Source organism: Cervus elaphus, chromosome 22, assembly GCF_910594005.1.
Source record: "Cervus elaphus chromosome 22, mCerEla1.1, whole genome shotgun sequence".
Classification (NCBI taxonomy): domain Eukaryota; kingdom Metazoa; phylum Chordata; class Mammalia; order Artiodactyla; family Cervidae; genus Cervus; species Cervus elaphus.
The window spans coordinates 4,849,200-4,873,439 of NC_057836.1; the positions used below are offsets into that span (position 1 = coordinate 4,849,200).

Here is a 24,240-nt window from a genome sequence, read left to right on the forward strand (position 1 = left end):
CTGAACCAACGGGGCCAGGCAGCCCCAGGACGCCCACCCCATAACCCCTCCACACCCCCCGGGAGCCCCCAAACAAGCTGGGATTTCTTGGGCTCTGGGCCACTGCATGTGCTGGGTTCTTGTAAAACCCCGACCTCAGGACTGAGCACGGACGTGACTTCTGTGGGGGATCTGCGGGCCTCTGGGGGGCTCTCAGAGGAGCCACGGCAACGCCACTAATGCTGTCTGCCCACCAGTGCAGCCTTTAAAGGAGGGACGCTGTCTGCCCACCAGTGCAGCCTTTAAAGGAGGGACCCCCAGGCGACCCACCCCGTGTGCCCAGTGACCTGCTCGTCACACGGCCGGTGGGTACTCGGGGCAGACCTGCTGCGTCTGCACCTCTGGTTCAGTGTGGCCTTTCACCAGAGGCCGGGTTCCCAGGCAGAGGTGTGGATGGGGCCAGGGGCCACCCCGCCCTCCACCCCAGGCCCAGGCGACCCCTACCCAGGATGCAGGAGTGCGTGAAGGCCCCCTCGCCAGAGTAGAGGCCGTAGGTGCCCAGGTAGGGCGACACCACCTTCTGGATCAGCGTCTCCAGGCGCAGGTAGTCCTTTGTCACGCCCCGGGACTCGTGCACGCCCTGTGAGAGGGAGGGGGCGGCAAGGGCACTGCTCAGCCTGTCCCCCGCCTCCCAGCCCAGCCGGGCGCAGCTCAGAGGCCACCACTAACGGCCCGATCCACCCCCTCTCCAGTCCTGGCCCCCACGGCAGGGGCCACTACACCCTCCCTCTCCAGGCGTCCCTCCAGCTGGAACCTCTGAGCGGCTTCCTGCTTCAACGCCCTCGTGGGGGCCCGCTGCACACAGCAGCCGATGTGCTTGGGAGGCTGCGATGCCCGTGGAAAAGGCTCTGAGGCCAAATCAGGCCAGGTACCCTGAACCCCCACCCTGGACAGCTGCGTATCCCCTTCTGTGAGCTGGCTTCCCAGAGGCTCTGGGCAGTCCCGGGGGCCAAGCTCATCGCTGCCCCCCACCCCCGCCACCCACCCACTTGTCCCACGGAGCATTGCAGGCAGGCAAGGCTGCCCCCAGGGGCCAGGCCCAGGCTCAGGTCTGCATCCGAGCTGGGCGGTCAAGCCCCGTCCATCTGATAGCACCATCCATCCCCCTCCCGCACTGCTGGGTCCCATCCAGCTCCTCCCAACACCTCCCCTCACTCGGAGCTTTCAAGGGCTCTCCACCTGCTCCCGTTTCATTGGAACCAAGGCTGAGGAATGAGGCTGCCCACAGGACAGCCTTGGTCTTGCCCACCCAGCTGTGAGCTGTCGGGGGGCAAGCTCTGGGTCCTCAGCAGCCCTGGCAGAGGGCTGGGCACACAGCAGGGTTTAGTGAGCGCTGCTAAATGCAGGATGTTTCCGAATGAATGGATCATTCTCAAAGGACTGGCAGCAGTTAAGAAACAAGACACACCCAGGTTAACGTTAAATGACGGTTCAAACAGGAACAGAACCAGCTCTACGCTGCCTATGAGAAAGCCACTTAAAGGACAAAGACACACACAGACGAGAAGCGAGGGAATGCAGGAGATTATATGGGCTAACAGCTCACCGACCACAGCAGGAGAAGCCATTTCAGACAGGACCGACTTCAGACCAAAGAAATTTGGCAGGTATAAGGAAGATCATTAGCTAACAATAAAGAGGTTGATTCTCCCAGTTGATACAACAATCCCTAATGTGTACACACCTAACAACAGAACAGGAAACTACGGAGGCCAAAAGTGATGGGGCTGCAAGGAGAAACAGAGAAATCCATTCCCACAGCTAGAGACTCCAGCACTGCTCTCGGAAATAGATCCAGCAGAGGAAACCAGGAAGGACTCAGACGGACTCAGCAACACCATCAGTCAGCCGATACAATCGGCATCTATGGACAGCTTCGTCCAACAGCAGAATCCACATTCTTCTCAAGCTCACATGGAATATTCTCTAAAACAGACCATACTCTGGGCCATAAAACACACCTCGACACATCTCTAACGACACAAATCAATGTCTACTCTCAGACCACAGAAGAACTAAACCAGAAACAGAATAACTGATAATCTCCAGATACACGAAGATTAAACAACTCACTTCTAAATAACACATTTCTTCAAAGAAGAAATCTCAAGACCTATTCTTAAATATTTTGAATTAAATGAAAATGTAACATCCAAATTTATAGGCTGCATCAAAAGCAGCACTTAGGGGGAAACTGAAAATACTGAATGGATACATTAGAAAATTAAAAGTCTAAAATCAATCGTCTACGCTTCCACTCTAGGAAACTAGAAACAGAAGCACAAGCTCAATGCAAGGTAAGCAGGAAAAAAGAAATAGAGCAGAAGTCAGTGACATGGAAAACAAAAATGGGTAGAGAAAACCAACAAAACCAAAAGCTGTGAAAAGATCAATAAAATCCACCAGCCTCTAGCCAAGCTACTGAAGAACAAAAGAGAAGATAAAAATGACTAATATCAGAAATGAAAGAGGGGAGGACTCCCCTGGTGGGTCCAGTGGTTAAAACTCTGTGCTTTCAAAGCAGGAGGCATGGGTTCAGTCCTTGGTTGGGGCACTAAGGTTCTGCATGGCAAAACCCAACCCAAAACAAACAAACAAAAATCCCCACAAATAAACAGACAAAACAAAGAAATGAAAGAAGGAACATCTTATCACAGATGCCATAGTGATGTGTGTTCAGCTGTGTCCAACTCTTTGCGACCCCATGGACAGAGGAGCCTGGCGGGCTACAGCCCGACTCAAGGATTGGACCTGCATTGGCAGGCGGATTCTTCACCACTGAGCCGCCTGGGAAGCCCTACGGATGTCCCCAGAAGTCATCCAGATGAACATGGAGGAACTGTCCCCGCCCCTAACCACAGCGCCATGGGTGAGGATGTTAACCGCTGAGCTATGCTGGCCATTGCACAAACTGTGTGTCCCTTCATCCCCAGGACTTTTTTGTGAAGCCTGGTCTCTGCTCCCCACCGCACAGTGAGGAAACGGGGCCCCGGGGCTGCGTTACTTGGGTGAGCTCAGATGCAGGGCTTCTCCCCTGGTGGCTCGGACGGTAAAGAATCTGCCGCCGTGTGGGAGACCCGGGCTCAGTCCCTGGGTCGGGAAGATCTCCTGAAGGGCATGGCAACCCACTCCAGTACTCTTGCCTGGAGAATCCCCATGGACAGAGGGGCCTGGCAGGCTACAGTCCGTGGGGTTGCAAAGGGTCAGACACGACTGCTCTTCAGCTTCCAGGGCCCCGTGAGAAGGAACTGTGACTCTACACGTGGAGCTCAGTAGACCGGGGAACTCTGAGCTTAGAGAACACAGTAGGCCCCCAACACATGCTGACCAGGTCCAGCTGAGGCTTGAAAACTGGGGTCAAGTTCACCACGGGGCTGGGACAAGGCCATTCAAAGTAGAGGCCAAGGCAAGGGCAAAGGGCTGAGGCTGGCGTGCGGATGGCAGCCAGGCGGGGCAGGACGACGCTGGGGGAAAACCGGCCCAAGCCCAGAAGCTGCACGAGGCATAGGGACCAGCAGGGGTCAGCGCTGCCCTGGCCCGGCCCCCACCCAGGGGCTGCTCCTGGGGTCCAAGGGAAGTGGCTCAGTCCTGTTCGACTCTTTGCCACCCCGTGGACTATAGCCCGCCAAGCTTCTCTGTCCATGGGATTCTCCAGGCAAGAATACTGCAGTGGGTTGCCATTTCCTCCTCCAGGGGATCTCCCCAACCCAGGAGTCTCCCGCTCTGCAGGCAGACTCTTTACCATCAGAGCCACCAGGGAAGCCCTCCTAGGATCAAAAAATCCATGAAAGTTAGTCCCACAGTCACGTCTGACTCTTTGCGATTCCACAGACTGTAGCCCGCCTGGCTCCTTTGTCCATGGGGTTTTCCAGGCAAGAATACTGGAGTGGGTTGCTGTTCCCTTCTCCAGGGAATCTTCCCAACCGAGGGACCGAACCCAGGTCTCCTGCATTGCAAGCAGATTCTTTACCAACTGAGCCACTAGGGAAGCCTGGGATCAAGGTGATGCCCTATTCCTTGGCTGGAAATCCCAGCGTCGTCACTTCCTGCCCCCAAGAGCAAGCACCACGGAGGACACGGCACTGGTTTCTTCCCATCATCCTTGAGCTTTCCCCCCAGGGAGGTGGTCCCACTCCATCACACAGATGAGGAAACAGGCCAAGAGATGCGAAGTCCCTCCAGCTGCTCCCTGCCCCGCCCCCACCCGGGGCATCCCCACCAGTTCAGTTCAGTCCCTCAGTCGTGTCCCACTCTTTGTGCCCCCCCGGACTGCGGCATGCCAGGCCTCCCTGCCCATCACCAACTCCCGGAGCTTGCTCAAACTCATGTTCATCAAGTCGGTGATGCCACCCAACCATCTCATCCTCTGTTGCCCCCTTCTCCCGCCTTCAACAGAAAATTAGATCAACAGCCCCGCTCATCAACAGAAACCCAGCCAGGTTGGACCTAAAACCCCCTGAAATCCCAACTGCAGGCCTGGCACCCTACTTCACTGCCAGGAAGACCACCAGTTCCCACCAAGAGCAGCCCCTGGACCCTTCAGCCCTCCAGGTTCATCAGCCCCTTCCTTGCTCTGCAGTCTTCAACCAGCTGCCCTGGGGCTCCCCAGTGACCAGCCTCACAGACCCTAATTTAGGAGGCTCGCACGTGCGTGTGTGGGTTCAGAACAGTGAGCTGGGTTTGGAGCCCGTCAGCCTCGGGCAAGCAAGGACTCTCCTTTCCCTGGGAGCCTGTCAGGTGGGGTGGCTGACGGTGCTCTCCCCGACCTGTGACAGCGAGGTCAGCCGGCTCACTGTAGGGAGCTGCGCTCACCGCGGGGTGCGGCGGTCTGCAGAAAGGTCCAACAGGAAGGTCTGGAATTGCTGTGGGGAGCGGGAGGCGGTGGTCCCCAGCCCCAGTGCGGGATGGGGGCCTGTTGAGGCCCGGCCCCGCTGCCCCCCGGGGACACTGTCCACACACCCCGGCTCCCCGCAGGGTCCCAGGCCGGCCTCCCCCTCTGCCCTGGCCGCCTCCTCTCCCTCCCAGGTTCTTCCTGAGGGTCCCCGCTGGGTGGGTCTCACGTGGATGAGGTCAGAGACCTGGGTTGTCCCCGGGGAGCCTGCCCGGCGCCCGGGGCCCCACCCACCTGCAGCACCAGCAGCATCTGCACGATGGCGGGGGGCACTCGGGCGTGGGCCCGAGCCAGCGCGTCCTCCAGCTTCACGCCCAGGGTGATGGTGTTCCGGAAGTGCAGCAGGGCCAGCTGGCGCACAGACGGCTCCTTGCCCTGCAGACACGCGGCCGCCGCCGTCACCGAGAGCCCGCAGAGGCCGGGTGGACCCGGGACCCCCAGGCCCCCGTCCACCCTGCCCTCCTCCCCAGATGACTCTTGTTCCAAGGAGAAAGGGCCCCACGTGGCTTCCTCGGGAGAGGGAGGGGTGACCGTCACACACACAGAGACCCCTCTTGCGTGTGGGCTGCTGAGCATTGCTCAGGGCTTCCTGGGGTCCCGGGGACGGGGCTGCCTTCCGTCCATCTCGATGTGCGCAGGCGCAGACGGCCCAGGAGCGCGGAGGGGCGCCCACCCCCAGGCCCGGGCCGCTGACCTGTACGGGGTAGAAGACCGCCTGCAGGGTGGGCAGCACGTCGCTGAAGAAGAAGTCCCAGGTCTCCGCCAGCGAGTCCAGCAGCTTCTGTCCTGTGGGCATGGGGACCGTCACCACCACCCCAAGGGCGCCGGCAGACACTTCCCGTCTTCCCAGGTCACACATCACCTCCTCGCACCCAGGGGAGGACGCGGTCCCTGGAGTTGACGCGGGGCTCTGGAGCCGGGACCCCCTGCTTCTCCTCCTGGTGCCTCAGTCTTCCCACGAAAACAGTGGGACTTGGGGGCTTCCCTGTGGCCCAGGGCATAGGACGCCATGTTCCCACTGCAGGGGGTGTGGGTTCGATCCCCGGTTGAGGAACTAAAATTTGCAAACTACGGTGCAGCCAAAAAAAAAAAAAAAGGCCCGGATGGGGGAGCTGTTAATATTCTGCTCCCAGAGCTGATAGAAGGAAACCAAAGCAGGGCCTGGAACAGAGAGAGTAAGGGGGTGGGGGGTGCGTGTTCCTGTTTCCGCCACACACAAGCCACCGCGTGCTCCACTCACACCCTGGTCTCATCCACTGCCCCCCGACACCTTGTCTGTCTGTCTCCCCCAACAGACACTCTCAGGGCACCTACACTGTGCCAGGCCTGGCACCAGGGACTCAGCTGAGCCCTGAACTGCCTGAGTCCCACCACAGACAAACAGCAGCAATCCTGGCTGGGGGGCGGGGGGGTGGGGAGTGACCCCACCAGGCAGATGAAGAGTTGGGCTTCGGAGAGGGTCTCTCCCTCCAGGGCCCGCGTCCCCGCCACCTGGGGCTGCCTAGGGTGGGACCTGGGGAGCCAGGATGACGGCCTTCAGCAGCTGAAACCTGTCCCAGGTAGGAGGGAGTCAGGTAGGGAGGGTTCCTGGAGGAGGTGCTAGCCGAGCTGATTCAGGAGGGTTTTGCCTGGTGCGCTGACACCCTCGGCACAGAAACCGCAGAGGCAGATGTGCGGGAAGCAGACATTTGGACAACGGGAAGGAGCGACGCCAGCCACAGGGTGGACAGACCCTCAGGGGAGGACACTTTGAGGTGCCCCGCGCTGGCTCTGGGCATCCCCAGGAAATGCCCAAATGCTGAACCCTTAGCGCTTCTGCCTGGAACAAGCGGATAGCTGGGGTGAAGGCTGCCGGCTCACGACAAGCGGGCCGCCGAGGTGTGCCGTTGAGGCCTCTGCTGCTGGCCGGGACCCCCACCGGGAAGCCAGACCAGCTGTCGGCTAGGGACACACGGGCGTGGTGGGTGGGTGTCCCTGGGAGCCGAGTGGCCAGGGCCGCAGACTGCAGGTTGGCCAGCCTCCCAGACCACACCACCCACGCCCGGCTCCTGGAGGTTTCCCTGGGAACCAGGTTGGTGAAGGGCCCTTGCCTTTTTGGTTCCGTTTCCCTGCATTCTGGGGGTCTCCCCCCAACCTGTAAGGTCCCCTGGTCTGTGGAGGTGCCAGGCTCCGAGAGGGCAGCCTGGCGGGGGGAGGGTGACCAGGGGGAGGAGGGGTCTCTGCATATGACCCGTCTGCCTGGTGGCCAGCTCCTGGTCTTCCCCGGGGGCCCCACGGCGGGCTGCATGGAACCCAGGACGGTGGGTGCCCACCCCGAGGAGCTTGGACTGCACACAAAGGTCCCTTGAGGTCCCCGCCGTCACTGGCGAGAAGAAAGGCTGCTCAGTTCCCGGGCGGCCGTGGGGCGGCCCTGGGCGTGCGCCAGGCGGGAGTCTGGCGGAAACGCAGCGGAAAGGATATCTTGTTAAAACCGAGCGTGGGCCCGGGCGGAGCCGCACGCAGATCAGGGGTCAGGAGGCTCGGCCCCAACTCTTGGCTGGGCACTCTGCCGCCCGGGAGCTGGGGGCGGGGGGCACTGGGGCTGTCAGCGGTGAGGCAAGCACGTGGCATTAAAGCCCGGCCCCGGGGGAGCCCCATCAGCCCAAGCCTCAGCGTGGTCCTCTGTGAAATGGCATGATCCATGCGTCCACGCTCAGTAGGCTGAGTGCTGCCACGCAGCAGGCGCTCGCTGTTAGCCTGACGCTGACTGGCGGGCCTGTGTGGTTCGTGACCACTCAGCAGGGCCTGGACAGCCCTTGAGCCGGTTCTGGGATGGGGGTTTGGTCAGCCTGCCTGCCTTCCTCTGGTTTGATCGTGCAGGGCCCTGAGACAGAGATGGGCCAGGCTGACCTTGGCTCGGGTCTCAGCCGGAGGCAGCGAGTGGCCCCAGGGCAGCTGGAAAGGCCACCGCAGGGGCTCAGAGGTGCGCACGTGAGGGTCACTGCAGTGGAGGTGGGTGGCCTGACCTCTAACAGGCCAGGATTCCTGCAGGACAAGGTCGAGTCCAAGGCCTGGGGCCTACGCAAGACCCCGGGGCACCCCTCAGAGACCCTGAGTGTCTGCCTGCCGAGAAATGACCCCAGCTGCAGCTGAGCCCATGGAACTGTCACCTTGAATGTGTTCCCTGGAGGGAGGCTGCCATTTCAAGGCTGTTGCGGGCTTCCCACATTTCCAGAATCAGTCTGCTTGGGAACAACGTTCAAGGCCTCACTGGAGGCTGGAGTGGGTAGGTGGCAAGGTCATGGGGCTGCCCCGAGTGGGGTGCCGGCCTCCCAGCAGAGGCATGGGCTGCGGACATGGCTGGCCACAGGGAGCAGTCTTTGGGGATTAAACTGGGGTAGAAGCGGTGGGGTGGGGTGGGTTCCCAAGGCTGCCCTTCGGGGTGTGGCTGGGCCCTTGTTGCCACTGCATGGGCTGAAGGAGGCCACATGTCCTCCTGAAAAGACCACGTTTCAAGGCCTGACTCCATGCAGCCCTCCCTGACTGCCAGGTAGAGCCAACCCTCCCTTCCCCAGGGCCTCCCTTCCTCCTGACACCGATCACACTGGACTGTTGCTGTCTGGCCCACGTCTGTGTGCCCAGCCGGGCTGTGAGCCCCTGCCAGGCAGGGCCCAGGTCCACCTCCAGCTCCCCGGAGGCCCCCCGGGGCCTGAGCTGTAGTGAGGGCACTGATGGAGCCCGTCTGACCCCCAGCGCCGAGGTGGGGACAGAGGGAAACGACGTGTCTGTGGCTGGCTGGGGATTGGAGGCCAGGCCCTCTGGCCCCCAGCCTGGGGCTCTGTGCCTGTCCCCGAGGCCAGGGGAGGTTGGATGGGGTTAGTGCTCCCTGCTGGGTGGCCTGGCGGCCACGGCCACCATGGGCAAGACTCCACCAAGCTGCACAAAGCGCCTCTTCTCCAAAGGGCCCGGCTCCCCTGGGCCAGAGCTGGTGGGAGGGCAGGCACTGCTGGAATGTGCCGAGTCAGGAGAGGCGTGTGGGAGGGCCCCTCCACCAGCAAATCCTCCTGGCGGCTCAGGTGCCACCTCCTCCAGGAAGCCTGACCCGATCCCCAGTGGCCTGTGCCTCCTGTCCCCACGTCTGCGGTTCTCACGGCCCTTCTCAGGTTCCTGCCTTGGCCGCTTCCACCCGACAGACGCAGAGCTGGTGCAGAAGGAACACAGGACACAGCTCTGAGGTAATGCTGAGCCCCCCAGGCCTCAGTCTCCACCTCTGTGAAATGGGCTAAGGCCCCTGCTTTCCAGGGTCAGTGAGGATGCGAGGGGGAACCCGGAGCAGCAGAGAGAGGAGTGCCGATTTGGGTGCCGGGCTGCCAGGGAGGGGCTGTGTAGCCCGGGCGAGTGACTCAGCCCCTCTGTGCCTCAGTGTCCCCAAGGTTCAGTGACAACGATGGAACCTTCTGCATGGGTCTGTTGGGTGACCCAGGAGTTGGGCAATGGAATCTCCTGGGATGACTCCAGCAAAGGGGAGTGCGTGTGGGGCTCGGGTCTGGCACAGAGGGGCCTGCCCCGCATGCGGCGGGGCACACAGCAGGCCCGCAACAGCACATAATCAGCCTGAGCTGGGTTCCCTGCATAACCCGATTTATCTCTACGCCAAGTCACCCCTACCGGGAGGCATGCACTACATTTGTCACCCGCCAGCCCACAAACATGGGGGAGCCCAAGGTTTCTAGGACTCGGCCTGTCCTTCCAGAGCTCTGGGCCTGGTCAGGAGCCTCCCTCTCCTCGCTGAGGGCCGCCGTGGGCAGAGAGGCCAGCTGTCACTCCTGGCCTGATCCCTAAAAGGGCAAAGGGGATATGCGCTGGACTCGGATGCCCTGGGTTCCAATCCCACCTCCACCTCTTACCTGCACTGTGGTTCTGGGTGAATTGAGGGCCACTGCTGCCCTGACCCCAGCTATGAAATGGGTACAATGACCCAGAGGCCTCAAGGGGCCCCAAACCTTGGCTGGGAGCCCAGGTCAGCTGCTCCTCAAGCCGGGGGCTCCCCGCTCTGCTGCGTCCCAGGTCTAGACCACTCCCCCTCTGATCCTCAAAGATCCTGATGGGGGTTCTCCCAGGCTGCTGGGACGGGGTTCACGGGGGTCAGAGGGCCTCGTGGGCAGTGAGGTGAAGCAGAGGCCTTCTACCCAACATCCCTCAGACCTCCAGGGCCCCCATGAAGGCTCCTTCCCATGGGGCCCCATCAAGGTTCCTTCCCAAGATCAGATCTTGGCGCCACAATCTTGGCATCACTCCTGCCCCACTGAGCCCCTCGCCCGGGAGGGCCACCCCACCTCCCCAGAGCCCCAGGTGGTGCCCAGGTGAAGCCAGGGTGCCCAGGAGTCACGCCCTCAAGCAGCATAGCTGGCACCCGCTCCTGGCCCCGAGGCCACCAGACTCACCCTCGTAGAAGCGGATCTTGTCTCGCAGGATCACCATGCCTTTCGTCAGCAGCTGGTTCTGCAAGGCACACGTGGAGATGCCGTCACCGCCCCGGAGTGGGACCTGGGGCCCCCAACACTTCCCAGCAGGCAGCCGAGGCCCAGAGGGGTAGGCTGACGACCCACAGCCTGTCTGCTCCAGAGCTGGGACCTCGGCTCTCCTAGTGGACACGGGTGACTGACCCAACCAGGTTGTCCTGAGACAGAAGGGGGTAAGGAACCCCCAACCTGCCCCCCAAAGATGGGCCAGGCTGGGGGCTCCTGCTCCAGGCTGAGTGGGTGGGCAGGTAGCCGCCCCTGAACCCCAGGTGGAAGGAGGGTCTTTCAGGCAAGAGGGGCCCCGTGACTGAAGGACTGAGTGAGCGTGGCCGCCGTCCACCTGAGGCTCACAGGGCAGCCCCCTGAACCTCCCTCCAACGACACCACGAGGTCTTCGCAACAGCTGGAGCAGCCAGAGAGCGGAAACAATCCGGGGCCAAGGACCGATGAACAGTCCTGGCCCACGAGGGAACATTACTTGGCCGTAAAAAAGAAAGACGAGGTTCTGACACAGGCACAACGTGGCTGAATCTCGAAAACGCTGTGCTCAGTGAGAGAGGCCAGGGTAAAGGGCCACGGGCTATGCAATCCCACTGATGTGAAATGTCCACACAGGCGAATCCAGACAGAAAATAGATTAGCGGTGGCCTGGGGCTGTGGGGAGAGGGGAAGGGCATGTGAATACAGGGTCTCCCTTTGGGGTGACAAAAAAGCCCTGGGATCAGACAGTGGGGACAGCTGTCTGTCCCCCCGAGAAGAGCTGTGAGTATGCTGACCACCACTGAACTGCACACTTTTCAGTGGACAGGCCGTGCAATGCATCACTTTACACCTCAATACAGCTGCTAAGTTAAAAAACCAACCCTAAGCCCACAGGATGGGAAGGAGCCCAGGCTGGTTCTCACCTCCCCTCTCCTGGGGGCGGTGGGGCTGAGCACCTGAGCCTGCAAGAGCAGACCCCTGCCTGCACCACCTCGGCCCTCCTGCCTGTGCGACCTCAGGGGCCCCGGGGTCCAGTGTGTTCCTTGTCTTTGCAGGCCTGTGGCTTCTGCAGCACCTGGGAAATGGTGACCTCGGTGACGCGGGCGCCACGGCTCAGGGTGACACGGCCCCGGGCTTGTAGATGACGAGCGTGGACTCTGGGGACCAACCCTGATCTTCCAGGAAGAGGCGGGCCAGTCACCACACAAGTGACCTTCAGCCCCTCGCCAGGCAGGGCTCTGAGTCCTCACCTGCCTCTGATCGCGTAATCGCCCCCGACAACCCGAGCTGGCTGGCTGGGGAAGCTGAGTCACGGCCAGGCAGACACCCCCTTCCTACCCCGTCCTTTCCGGCCCACTCAGGAAGCGCCCCCGGGCCGGACGGCAAGCAGAGCGCACCCACCTGCAGGTACTCCGTGAAGAAGGACCCCAGCTCCGTCTTCAGCAGCTGCCTGTGGGGGTGGGGGGTGGGGGGCAGGAGTCAGAGACCCCACGGTGCTGGTGAGCGTGGGGGGTGGGGTGGGGACTGCCTGCAGCGGGGGACCAACCCCCTCGGCCCAGAGCCCAGAGGATGTGGCTAGATGCTTCTCCAAGATAGACGAGTGACAGATAACGCCGGGGAAGACGTTATTGGTCAGGTCAGGGGAAGACTGACCACTGTCAGTCACCAGGGGAACTCAACCCAGACCCCAACACCCACCCCAGCGCTGTTAGAGTCAAGGCCCTGGGCTGTAACACGTGTCGGGGAGAAGCTGGGGAAACCAATCCCTCGCACATGGCGAGAAGGAACGCAAGACAGCGCAGCTGCTGTGGGCAACGGCTGGGCAGCTCCTCAAATGGTTCAGTGTAGACCCGAGGTTCGGTGTAGACCCCGAACCCCACCCTTAGGTGCAGACCCAGGAGCAATAACAGAGGTCCACGCAAGGCCTCCTACGGGGATGCTCCCAGCGGCCGAAAGGTGCGCACCACCCAAACGCCCCTCAAGACAGAACTGGGCAGACAAAAGGGCGTGTTTGTCATACAATGGGGTATCATCTGGCCATAAAAGAAATGAGGCGCTGCTACCCGCTCCAGCCCAGAGGAGCCCCAGGCGTGGAGGCGCATCGGACTGAGGGCAAGAAGCAGACGCCAAGGCCACGTGCATCATCGTGTGACTCCATTTATAGGAAACGTCTGGGCAAACCCAGGCAGATGAACTGGACTGAACCTCCCAGAGGCTGGTGGTGCGGGCGGGTGATAGGGAGTCACTGTTAAGGGGTCTGGGCTTTTTCGTGGCAGGGTGGGGGGGGTGGGGTGGAGGGGTGATGAAAATGTCCTGGAATTAAATAGTGGTGATAGTTGTACAAGCTGTTGAATGGACTAAAAACCACTCAACTGTACATTGTAAAAGGATAAATTGTATCTTAAAAAAAAAAAAACAAGAACATATATGGGCTTCCCTGGTACCTCAGACAGTAAATAATCTGCCTGCAATGAAGGAGACCCAGGTTCGATCCCTGGGTCGGGAAGATCCCCTGGAGAATCTCATGGACAGAGGAGCCTGGTGGGCTACGGTCCATGGGTTTGCAAAGAGTCAGACACGACTAACACTTTGAAGGGCCACCTTAGGCCTTCAGGGTTGGGGTGAGCTGACCATGTCCCAATCTGTCGTTTATGCCTGCCCTGAGCTGATGGGGAGCTTTGCTGCCTGTTTTCCCCAGACATTCTTTGGCTGCAGGGACAGGGTGGCACAGGCCAGGGCAGGAGGGAGAAAGAGCACAGAGGTGGGAAATGTCTCCTTGCAGTAGCTGTGTGACCCTGGGCAATCTCTCGACCTCTCTGAGCTTCAGCCTCCTCTGCTACAACGTAGGACTAACACCTTGGCCTTCCCAGATGCCCTCGAACTGGTCTGTCCCAGATCCCGCACCCAGGTTCAGGTCTCAACTGTTGGCAGGAAATGAGCGGTGTTCAACTGGGCTGTAATGGCCTTTCTGGGAACAAAACTCCCGTCATTAGGCAGGTGGGTCCTTCCTCTTTTAACAGAATAAATATCCTTCACGATGCTCAACGGCAGCTGGGAATGTGGGCGTCATCTTGAGCCATTGCCCAAGTCCCTCCCGGTTTCCCCTGCAAAGCAGTCCTGGGCCAAGTTGGGGGGGCAGTGTGAAGGCCACGGGACATGACTGGGGTCACAGCCTACAGGGCGGTCACCGCCCACCTCAGCTCTAAGGGCGGAACCTGGGGCTGGTGGACCGGGGGGCCTGCCTGGGACCTCCCCCCCTACCTCCTAACACGGCCCTCTCACGGCTCCCAGACCCGGGCCCGGACGACGGGACAGCCAGCCACTCACCGGACACCTTCGTTCAGGCTGAAAAGCTCCTGGTCGGGCAGCCCCTTACGCTGGAAGACGGCGATCACCCCGTTGTGGATGCTGCGGGGGGTGGTGGAGGGGGAGAGGAGGGTTGACAACCAGAGGCCCTGAGCCCCAGCCTGCCTTCCCTCTCCCGTGGCGCCCCGCCCACACCGCTCGAAGCTGGGCAATGGCCTCTGGCAGAGAAGGCAGGCCTGCAGCACACAGGTCGGCTGCCCCTGGGGGACCCCATGCGCCCCAGAGCCTCAGATCCCGTCTCGAGCTCCAGGCCTGTCACCGGTCACCTCTCCTGGAGCTCCTGGGTACTTCTATACACTCTACCTCCCTTCCCGTATCTCCGAACCCTCTGCACCCAGGCCAGAGACTAGGTAACACCCTCTGATGGCCTTCTGCACCCCCAAATGTCACCACCTTGTGATCCAGGTGCCCTTGAGCTGGCCCCTGACCTGGGTATCTGTGCCGTCCGCACCTGGCCCCTGGGCAGGCTGCCCTCACCACAGGGCCTTTGCACGTGTCCTTCAGGTCCCAGGTGATCTCCGTGTTTACATTCCATCAATGTGCAGCTACGTGTTTATACGGGACTTGTTTGATGGACTGGTTCCCACCACTATCTGCAAACCTCAGAGCAGAGGGCCCTGTACCATTAGTGACTACATGCTCTCACCCGGCTCAAAGGAGAGCCTGTAACTGCTGCTCCGTCTGTAAGTCGTGGCCAACTCTTTGCGACCCCGTGGACTGCAGCGTGCCAGGCTCCTCTGTCCTTTACCATCTCCCGGAGTTTGCTCAGATTCACGTCCATTAAGCTGGTGACGCCATCCAGCCACCTCGTCTCTGCCGCCCCCTTCTCCTTTCGCCTTTAATCTTTCCCAGCATCAGGGTCTTTTCCATGAGTCGGCGAGTGACATTCATCCTGACTCTCCTCGGCCCTCCAGATCCAGCTGGCCCTGAAGCCCTGCCCGTCTCCACCCCCAGATCTCTGCTGCACCGTGTCTTTCCTCCACACCCACCCGACCTCTGACTGCACAGTCGGCCTCCTCGCTGCACCCGCCCCAACCCAGGGCCCTGCAGATACAGCCTAAGGCCTGAATGTGGCATTCAAGGCTCGTCTGGAATGGTTCCTCCCCACCAGGCACCCCACACCCCAGTCTGACAAAGTACTGGTGCCAAACCTTAGGGTCATTGTATCCATTTCTCCTACCTGGGGTGTGTGTGTGGGGTCCTTATGCTATCTACTAGACAAGTAGCTCTTCACCCTGGAGCTTTGGCTCAGAGGCCAGCACCTCCAAGAAGCCCTCCTGACATCCTCCCTTTCCCATGCAGACTCACGTCCTGGCACTTTGTCATTTACTTCCATGTTAGTTCTGTAGTTCCTGCCAACGGCCATAAGCTCCCAAGGGAGAGAACCAGGTCTGGGTGGCTCCACCGCCCTCCGGCTCAGGATCCGGTTGCTGCAGTAAAGCTCAGCACCAGAGACCGCTTCTTGGTGTTCAGGGACAGTTGGACGCCTGCTGCTGTGCATACCATGGGGCAGGCGGTGGCCACCAAGCTCCCGGGGCCCCTGTCTGCTCTCCCAGCCCCGCCGCTCCTAGTAACGTGGACAGGCCACCCATTTTGCAGATGAGGAAACGGAGGTTCGGAGGGGCCAGGTTCCAGGAGGCCACCGAGCGCACCCAACAGCTGCCCCTGCTTTCTGTGGAGCCAGCAGTGGGCACGGCTTCCGGCTCGCACCCTGGAAGGGGCAGGGCAGGGGCAGGATCCACATGCCCCGGGTGGGTGAAGGCGGCTCTGAGCAGTGCAGGGACACGCCTACGGACCAGGCCAGGTGACTCGCCCCCTGACCTGAGGCCCGACCACCCCGGGGCCTGCTGCTGGAATGCTGCTTATTCACATGGTCAGGGCCACACGCCCTCCCACTTGTTTCCTGCCTGAGAAATGGGGGTCACAAGTGTGCCTGCCCCCAGGCTGCCGGGAGGATGAAAGCCTGGCCAGGCCCGAGCCTCAGTGTGGACCCGGCTGAGATTGCACTCGCCTCCGTCAGGAGGCCCGTGTGGACCCGGCCTACGGCTCTGACACAGTCAGGCTGTTCCCCATTTACAGGCTAAAAAAAGTAAGAGTCTGATGGGAAGTCGAACGGCCGCAGGAAGCCGGACTGCAGCTGTCACCCTGAAATCCGAACAGCCAGGGACTCGCGCCTGGTCGGGCTGCGGGGGGTCAGCCCCTCCCAGTCCTGCCGGCGGTGGGAGCCCGGGGCGCTGGCACGTGGGGCCCCATGGGGCCTGGCTGAGTCCTCCCTGGGGCCCAGGCCTCTGTCAGGCCGAGGGGACGGCCTGGGGGAGGCCTCATCAGCCTCCCGGGCCTGGTCCTGCTGTTCTCAGCAGCCTCTCCAAGTCCTTCTTCCTCCTCCAGTGAACCTTCCGGAGGGACCCCAGCCCCCTCCGGTCTGCCGCCCAGAGGCCACCCTAACCACGTGGCTTTGGATGGGAAGACTGGCTCTTGGGAGAAGTCTTCCCGAGGCCCTCGAGGGTCCAGCACCCGCTGGTTCCGCCACCCCTGGTCCACCTCAGGCCTTTGTCCTTGCTGTCCCCTCTCCTGCAGGCTCACCATGAAGTGAGGACCCTCTCCCCTCCCAGATGTGTGGGGAGTGTATTTGACCCTATCTTCTTTGCAAGAGGAGAGGTCTGTCTGGATTATCGCCTGCTGCCAGCAGCCCAGGCCTCACACGGCTCTGTGTGTATCTGAGCAGCGCCCCGCCCAGCCCTGGGGTCCCCCTTGAGCTCCCCAGCCAGCCCGGCCTCCGGCTCTGTGGACCCTGATCCTACCCTGCCTACCTCCAGCCCCCAGGCTGGTCCCAGTTTGCACCCCAGCTCTGGGCTCCCCGGCTGCACACCTCTGCCAACACCGGACCACGCGTGCCTCAGTTTCCCCATCCATACAATGGGACTCATATAATCACAGCCCCTGGAGGAGACGCTGGGGAACAGATAGCGCCCTGTGGGGTTATGTGTGTCAAACATCATCAGAATCGACTGTGGGGGTCGGGGGGCAGGGGGTGCCCCTAGAAGCATCCACTGCAGCTCCACCATCTGCCCCGGGTTTTTCTCCATCTCCTTCTCACCATGGCATGAGGTGGGGACTATGACAGCCCAAGCTGCAGAAGGAAGCAGTGAGGCTCAGAGAAGCCAGGGGACGCCCAGCGTCATACAACCTGATGCCTGGTGGGGCCATAAAGGAGCCCGGGGCCCACGGTCCTCCCACCCCACGTGGCTGCTCCAAATGGGGGTGGAGGCCAGGCAAGGTCCTGCCCCTTCCCGTTTCTCTGCAGCTGACGTTCCACAGTGTTACTAAAGTTTTGAGTTGGCTCACGAATAAAGCCCTGCTGGGATAGAGAGGAGACGGCGGGTTGGGGGGAGAGAGGAGGGGAGTGGAGAGGCAAGGCCCTTGTGGGACTTCTCCCCCAAAGCAGAAGTGAAACCCCAGCCCATGGCCTCCCTGAGGAAGGCGTGCAGGCCCAGCGAGGACACGGGCAGTGGCCCGCTGGAAACCGCAGGTGGCCAGGGGCCCGTGTGGACGCTGACCCATCACCTCCTCTTGCCCGGAGGCCCTCGCCAGACCTCCCGCCCACCTAGGGAGACAGGACGGCAGGCACCAGTCTCAGCACCTGTCACCGGAGCACAGGGCGAGGGGAGAAGCCCAGGACCCCGGGTGAGGCTCCACGGCCCCCGTGCTCAGGCTGGGGCAGGAAGGGCTGACTGTGGGGCTCTGGGGGGCCTGCCGTGGCTGCCCTGGCGTGGGCGGGTGCCGCTGTGGGGCCGCAAGCAGGGGGACCCCAGCAGGGCAGGACCCTGGCCGCGCCTCTCAGGGTCACTCATCTGTCCGTGCAGGAAACCCTGGCAGAGAGTAAGCAGGCGACAAAGCCCTGGCAGGTCACACAACACGCCTCCAGGGACTCCTGGAAAGGCTGGGGCCGCGGGCGAGGCCTGGAGGTGGAGGCCTGCCCCTTCGTGGGCCCTGCTCTGCTCTGGACCCGCCTCTGGAGCCTCAGGAAACAAGAGAGGAGTTCAGGCCTCCACCGGGTGTGCCCCTCACCCTCCTAACTACCTGGTGCCCCAGACTGAGTAGGTGGGGGCGAAGGGGATGCCAAACACCAGCCCCCACTGGCCTCCCCCTCCCAACCACCGGTCACCCTGGAGGCTTCAGCCAGCCTCCTTCGGCCCCCCAGAGACCCCCATGAAGTGGTGGCAAGAGCACTGGACTTAGAACTGGACAGGAGGCCCTTGCCTCCGAGCCTCAGTGTCCTCATCTGGAAGATGGGGGCAGGAGTCCCACCTTGCAGGCTGCTGCAGGGAAGGAAGGCAGCCCCCTCCGCACCTAGGGTTGGGACGGGGCCTGATACCTGTTAGGGGTGGGCACCCCCATCGGAGGGACGCAGTGTTCAGGGCCCAGGAGGAGAGCAGGGCCCAGGACGCTCTGCGCTCCCTGCCCCCCGCCTCGCCCCTCCAGGACCAGGGATGGGCGGAGGAGCAGGGCGGGCTGCAGGCTCTGGGCTCTCACCGCCAACCCCTGCCCGGCCTGGCCCCAGTGGACATGAGCCCTGGGCCCTGGCTTCAAGTTGGACCAGGGTTCAGACCCAGTGTTAGCAGGGGCTCTTGGTCAAGTCCCTCTCCTTCTCTGGCCTCAGTTTTTCTGAAGACCACCATCTAGCCTTGGAGATGGGTCTGCAGGAGCGAGAGGGCCCCGCCTGTGCATTGCATGGGCTACTCCAGCCGGAAGGCAGGCAGGCGCCTGGCTCAGGCATTCGGGCGAGGAGTAGGGCTCCTTAATGGTCTATACCCTCTGGCCCAAATGCAGGAGTCAGGCCAGGGTTTGGGGGGCTCTGCCTGTCCCCCAGCTGGCCCCTTAGCTCAGGAACATGACCTTTGTGCAGCTCGAGGCCCCGCACACACAGAAGGGTCCAGACCGGGCGAGGCGCTAACTGGGGCCAGCACGGGGACAGAGAGGGACACAGCATGCTGCCTCTGGGGAGGGGACGAGTCTGAGGGTGGGGGTGACAGGTGAGGCGCCCACCCCTCTGCAGGGCCAGCCCTGGGCCAGGCACCAGGCACAAGCCTGCCCCGGAAAGCAGCCTCAGGGACTTAGGAAACAGCTTCCGATGGTTCTGTTCTAGTTTCTGGTTTGTGAGTGCGGCCCGGTCGGCCAGCACTGCACCCAGCGCTCCCCTGCACACCCATGGGAGAAGGGAGCGTGGTCCTCCGCCATGTGTGGTCAGCGTTCACACTCCCCCATGGTTATGCTCTTCCCAGTACTGACCACCACCTGTTCGGGCCTCGTGGGTTTACCTGCGGCCCTGTTTACCTCCTGACTCCCTTCCTCGACTTCCAACTCCACGCCTGGGGCTGGGACAGTACCAGTGGGTGAATGAATGGACGAAGGAAGGGACAGCCAGGTGGATGCGTGGATGCCACCGTCATGGGCACGTGCTCTGTGCTTTGTCCCACAACCAGATGAGGGCACAGGGACCCAGGGAAGCCAGAGGACTGGGCCAGGTCACTGCAGTGGGTCTCCTAGAAATTCATGTCCTCCCAATGCCCTAGATCTTATTTGTAAACAGAGTCTTTGCAGACGTAATTAGTAAAGGACTCTGAGACAAAACTGGTCTGGATTTAGGCTGGGCGCTACATCCAACGACTGGTGTCTGTATAAGAGGAAAGAGAGGGAAGTTTGGATGTAGAGACACAGAGGACAAGAGCAGGTGGAGACAGACACAGAGAACGGAGTGGTGTGGCCAGAGGCCAAGAAGCCACGGGGAACTGTAAGAGACAGGAAGGACACTCCCTCCCCTGCAGCCTCTGGAGGGAGCGAGGCCCCTCGGACACCTGATTCTGGACTCCTGCGCTCCAGACTGGGAGAGAACTTTCTGTTGTTCTGAGCCACCAAGCGTGTGCCAATTTTTTTACAGTTGTCCTGGGAAACTAACATGGCCACACAGAAAAAGGGGGTTCACTTTGGACTCAAAATGAGGCATTCACAGCTCAGCAAGGCAGGTCCCACACTGCCCCGTGCTCCGAGGCTGTTGTCCTGGGGAACAGTGCAAGGAATCAGGATGGGCTGGCAGGCAGGCCGCAGTCAGAGGGGCCCTGACCCCCCAGCGGTCCCCGAGGAGCACTGGTGGGGAAGACCCTGCCCCGCCCAGACTCAGGGCTCTCTCTGCCAGGGGGAGGACAGCAGGCGCTGTGCTCTGCGGCATCAGCATGGGCAGGCCTCCTGGTCCTCTGGGTGTGCCCCTCTAAATGGGGGTGGGGGGGTAGTAATCACATCTCCCTCGCTGGGTTAGGATGGCGGCAGGCAAAGTGAGCCAGGGGCCTGGCTGCAGGAGTGTGGTGGGGCAGGCCGAGCTGCAGGGGTCCAAGGCTGGGTGGCTAGGAGCCTGGGGGAAGTTGGCTGCCGGCTGGGCCACACCCATAGTCCACCAGGGACGTGACCCAGGAAGGCACTGAGGTCCTAAAGCTCCTTTAGGTAAAAAAAAAAAAACAACAACAGTGGGGGGGCCCCACGTGGCCTCTTCCTACAGGCAGCCCCGAGCTCCGGAAGACTCAGAGCCGACTAAGGCGCCCCCATCTCTGCCTGGAGACCCCCGAGTAGCGCTGACCACTGCGGGAGAAAGCGGCTGGTGGTGAAAGCTCAGGAAGCAGCAAACTCCTGAGCACGCCCGTGTGCTCCGTTGCTCCAGTCGTGTCGGGCTCTCCGTGACCCCTTGGACGGGAGCCAGGCTCCTCTGTCCAGAGGATTCTCTAGGCAAGAATACTGGAGTGGGTAGCCGTTCCCTTCTCCAGGGCATCTTCCTGACCAAGGGACTGAACCCGCGTCTCTTAGGTCTCCTGCATTGCCAGGCGGGTTCTTTATCACCAGGGCCACCTGGGAACCTGTGAGAGGCCCCCCAAAACCTATCCCTACAAGGCCCAGCCTGACATGTCCCCAGCGTGAATTGGAACTTGAGTCGTGAGTTACCAAGGACCTGTTATGTGCTAGACACATGCTGAGGGCTTGAATATAGATCTTCACCTTTAATCTCTACAACGGCCTGGGAGGTGGGCATTTTAAGGACAAGGAAATTGAGGACCAGGGAGGCTCAGTGACTCTCAAGACCACGCAGCAGGGAAGAGGCAGACCTGGAATGTGAACTGTCTGTCTGTCTGTCTCCTCGGGCTGGATCAGGGCAGAGAGACGAGAAGGGGGACTGTTTCTCTCTCAGAGCTGCGGGTGGAGGAACTGCCTCTTAGGGCTGCACGCGGTCACCGGGAGATGCCCCGAGGGGAGTCCCTCCCTCCCTGTCCCCACACCAGTCCTGTAAGAAGAAACGCCCGTTGCCTGCTGACCCATGGGGAAACTGAGGCCGACTGGTCCCTAACTCTCAAGCCGTTCGCAACCTGATAGAGGACAGAAGCAAAGGGCACAGAGGATGGTCTCAGGCTGGCAGCCCTGTGCTTCCCGCCACGCTCAGGAATAGGCGAGTGTCCACGCTGACAGTCGGTCTCCTGGTGGCCCAGACCACAGACGGTGGAGCATCTGGCAGGGCGCGTGTGGTGGTGTTGCTGGGGCCCTCGCATCCACAGCCCCCCCTGGACAGTCTGCACCCCTCTCTTCTCCTCCCCTCCCACTTTTCTTTCGGTGGAAATTATCTGTTTTTAAAAAGGGCTCCTGAGCAAACACGGTGGGAAATCCCACTAAACAAATCGTCTCTTTTTCCGGATTCCCTCAGCCTCGCTCTTCAAACAAAGCTGGTGGGGTGGGGGTGGGACTTCCCACGGCCCCTGCTCGTCTGGGGAGGGCTCGCTGGGGGAGGGTCGTCTCAGGAATGCCAGGCAGCTGCTGCTGCACCCCTGCTGACAGCTGGGAGGGCGGGGGCCCTCCCCCCGCGCTCAAGGGAAAGCCAGCCGCCCCCACTCCAGACCGAAGGGACCTAAACGCAGAAACAGGAAGCACAGCAACCCACCGACTGCGCCCGCGAAGCTCATCTGCGAAATGGGATAAATACTTCCTGCTCTATTTACCTCCCAGGTTGCCATGAGCAGGAGCGGGGGGCGAAGACGTAGGAAGACCCCCGGGGGAAGGCAGGCTTGCGGGATCCAGGCCCACCCCACCATCCACCAGCTGCGGGGTGGGGCGGGGATGCCCCTGGGACCAGCCCCGGGCCCGCGGTCTCGTCCCTCCGTTCTAGAAACACGTTGCACTAAACTTCCCTCCCCGCTCGCACAACTCCGGCGGAGCGATTTCACCGCACACTGGCGGGCGCAGAGCTGCCCCCCGGGCACAGTCCCTAGCTCCAGGCCCCCCTCCGCCCCCCGGCTCTGGGACCCTCGGGGGCCGGCGGGGAGGGCGCGGCCTTACCTGTTCCAGGTGGCGTTGGCGCAGGCCCGGCGCTGCTGCGTGCCCCGCTCGTCCGCGGCGGCGGCGGCGGCCGGCTCTCTCTTGCCCAGGTCACTGAGGCTGGGCGAACTCATGAACTTCAACCTGCGGAGAGTCCTCATGGTGACCTCCCCTGGCGGCGGGCTCAGCGCCCACGCGCGCTCCGCGCCGCGCCCTGCGCCACGCCGCGCCGCGGGCCCCGGCCGGCGCTGCGCCCTCTACGAGGAAACTTGGGCGAAAGCAGGAAGCCGGGCAGCCCTCCCGGGGCCCGCCCCGGCCCCGCGCCTCCGCCCCAGGCCCCGCGCCGGCCGCCGCGCCGGGTTAATCATTTCTCCGAACGGCCGCGGCGCGCAGCGCCCGGAGCTCGGCGGATACGGCGCGGACCCGGCGCAAAAGGGGCCCGGGGGCGGGGCCGGACCGAGGGGGCGGGGTGCAGGGCCGGGGGCGGGGCGTGGGCGTGGCCTGTGAGAGGGTGTGTACAGAGGCGGGGCCTCGAGCTGGGGCGGGGCCTCCGGAGAGGGCGTTGCAGAGGCGGGACCGACATGGGGGCGGGGCCTCAAGGGAGGGCGTGTTCAGAGGCGGGGCCACAGGTTAGGGGCGGGGCCGGCGCCTCCGCAACAACCTTAGCGGTAAAAGGTTTCAGCGCCTGAGTCCGCCCTCCTGGGGTCGTGCTCTGGGTCCCCTCTGTTCTTCCAAGGGCCACGAGTGCCCACCAGAAACCAACACGCACGACTGCACAATCCGACCTCAATCGTCCACCCCGCGACAGGCCCTGCGGCCACACCCCGACGGTGCTCAGCTTCGTGTGCGGTCCTGGACCCCTGCGGCAGTTGGTATACCAAGTGCCCCCTACCTCGCCATCCCTCCCCACTAAAGGCTGCTCCCAGACAGAGTTCTCAAGACCCCGCCATGTGGACACAGACTCCTCCCTGGTTCTCATGAAGGTTAACTAGGTCGAGGTCTTCAGCCCATTTTCCAGCTGAGAAAACCAAAGCTCAGAAGGCGAAAGAACCTGCCCGACGCCAAACAATGAACAAACGGCAAAGCTGGACCTAACTCAGGCCTCCTGAGCCCATGGCACAACATCCCTCCAGCTTCTGGGATGCCCATGGGGCTCCCTGGCCCTTTCCCTCTCCATCAGACAGGGCAAGACAGTGTCGCTGCCCTCCTGTGTCCCCACGGCCTTTCCCGAAGCAAGGCCTTTATCACCAGAGGCCCTGCCTCACATCTTCCTATAAATGAGTCCCGCGTGCATCACTGGGGGAGAGGGGGGCAGAGCCTAGAGCCTCAGTATGGGAAGGAAGGGTGCTCAGACCTCCTCCCCCCGGTGCTGTAGAGGCCCGGGGGCCTCCCAGGTCCCCTATCCAGGCTCTCTGTATGAGATACCCCACTCAATGAGAGAGCCAAAGCCCCTGTCGCCACCCTCCCCCCACCCAGCTGGTCTTGGTAATTCAGCCCGACACAGTGTAGGTCCACATTACCGTCCCCACTCAGAGACTGGAATCTGCACCTTGGTGTGGAGGAGGTGGTGATGGCGGGGGTTGGGGGAGATCTGGCTCAACTCCCCCCAAGGCCGGGGCTCTTTCTGCTGAATGCCCCAGGTGGGATGGTTTGCCAGGCCCAGGCTGAGCAACCAGTGAGCGTCTTTTGTGGCTCCGGGAGCAAGGAGAGCCTCATATGAGGTGTATGGACTGGGGAGGAGACACTGTCCAGAGAAAATCAACCAACATTTCCCAAGCACATACTGCACACCAGACATTACCCTCATCCTCGGGAGGCAGAGTCCTGCCCGGCAAACCCCCTGGTCCTGAGCTCAGAATCAAGGGATCAGAGACCTCTGACTCCCCCAGAGCCCATGAACCCCAAGGCTGAGACCTGCATGACCCAGAGTGAATGACAGGCCAGGAAGGAGCTGGTGGTTTCCACGCCCTTGTAGAAACAACTGTGAACCCTGTCTGCTCCTTCCACCTCTATCACCTCCCCAGCCCAGGACAACAGACACTCCCTGACTGGTCTGCCTGGGGCCACCCAGGTCACTGGACAAGCCTGTCCTCCAGGTGGTGACCGGGGTGATCC

General features: G+C 61.9%; 1 protein-coding gene across 5 annotated transcripts in view; it reads right to left on the reverse strand.

The window, feature by feature from the left end:
* PRR5 (proline rich 5) overlaps positions 1-24,240 on the reverse strand; it is a 50,890-nt gene that overhangs the window by 1,960 nt on the left and 24,690 nt on the right. For 2 of the 5 annotated variants that reach the window (XM_043881575.1, XM_043881580.1), the window contains exons 2-8: positions 22,147-22,269; positions 13,741-13,821; positions 11,815-11,863; positions 10,354-10,411; positions 5,625-5,716; positions 5,165-5,305; positions 484-619 (exon numbers count right to left, since the gene is read on the reverse strand). In XM_043881575.1, the coding sequence (XP_043737510.1) occupies positions 484-619; positions 5,165-5,305; positions 5,625-5,716; positions 10,354-10,411; positions 11,815-11,863; positions 13,741-13,821; positions 22,147-22,259 (670 nt within the window). In that variant the 5' untranslated portion in view covers positions 22,260-22,269. Of the gene's footprint in view, positions 1-483; positions 620-5,164; positions 5,306-5,624; positions 5,717-10,353; positions 10,412-11,336; positions 11,414-11,814; positions 11,864-13,740; positions 13,822-22,146; positions 22,568-24,240 lie in introns of those variants that run through there. The other 3 variants (XM_043881576.1, XM_043881574.1, XM_043881577.1) reach the window with 3 other exon arrangements.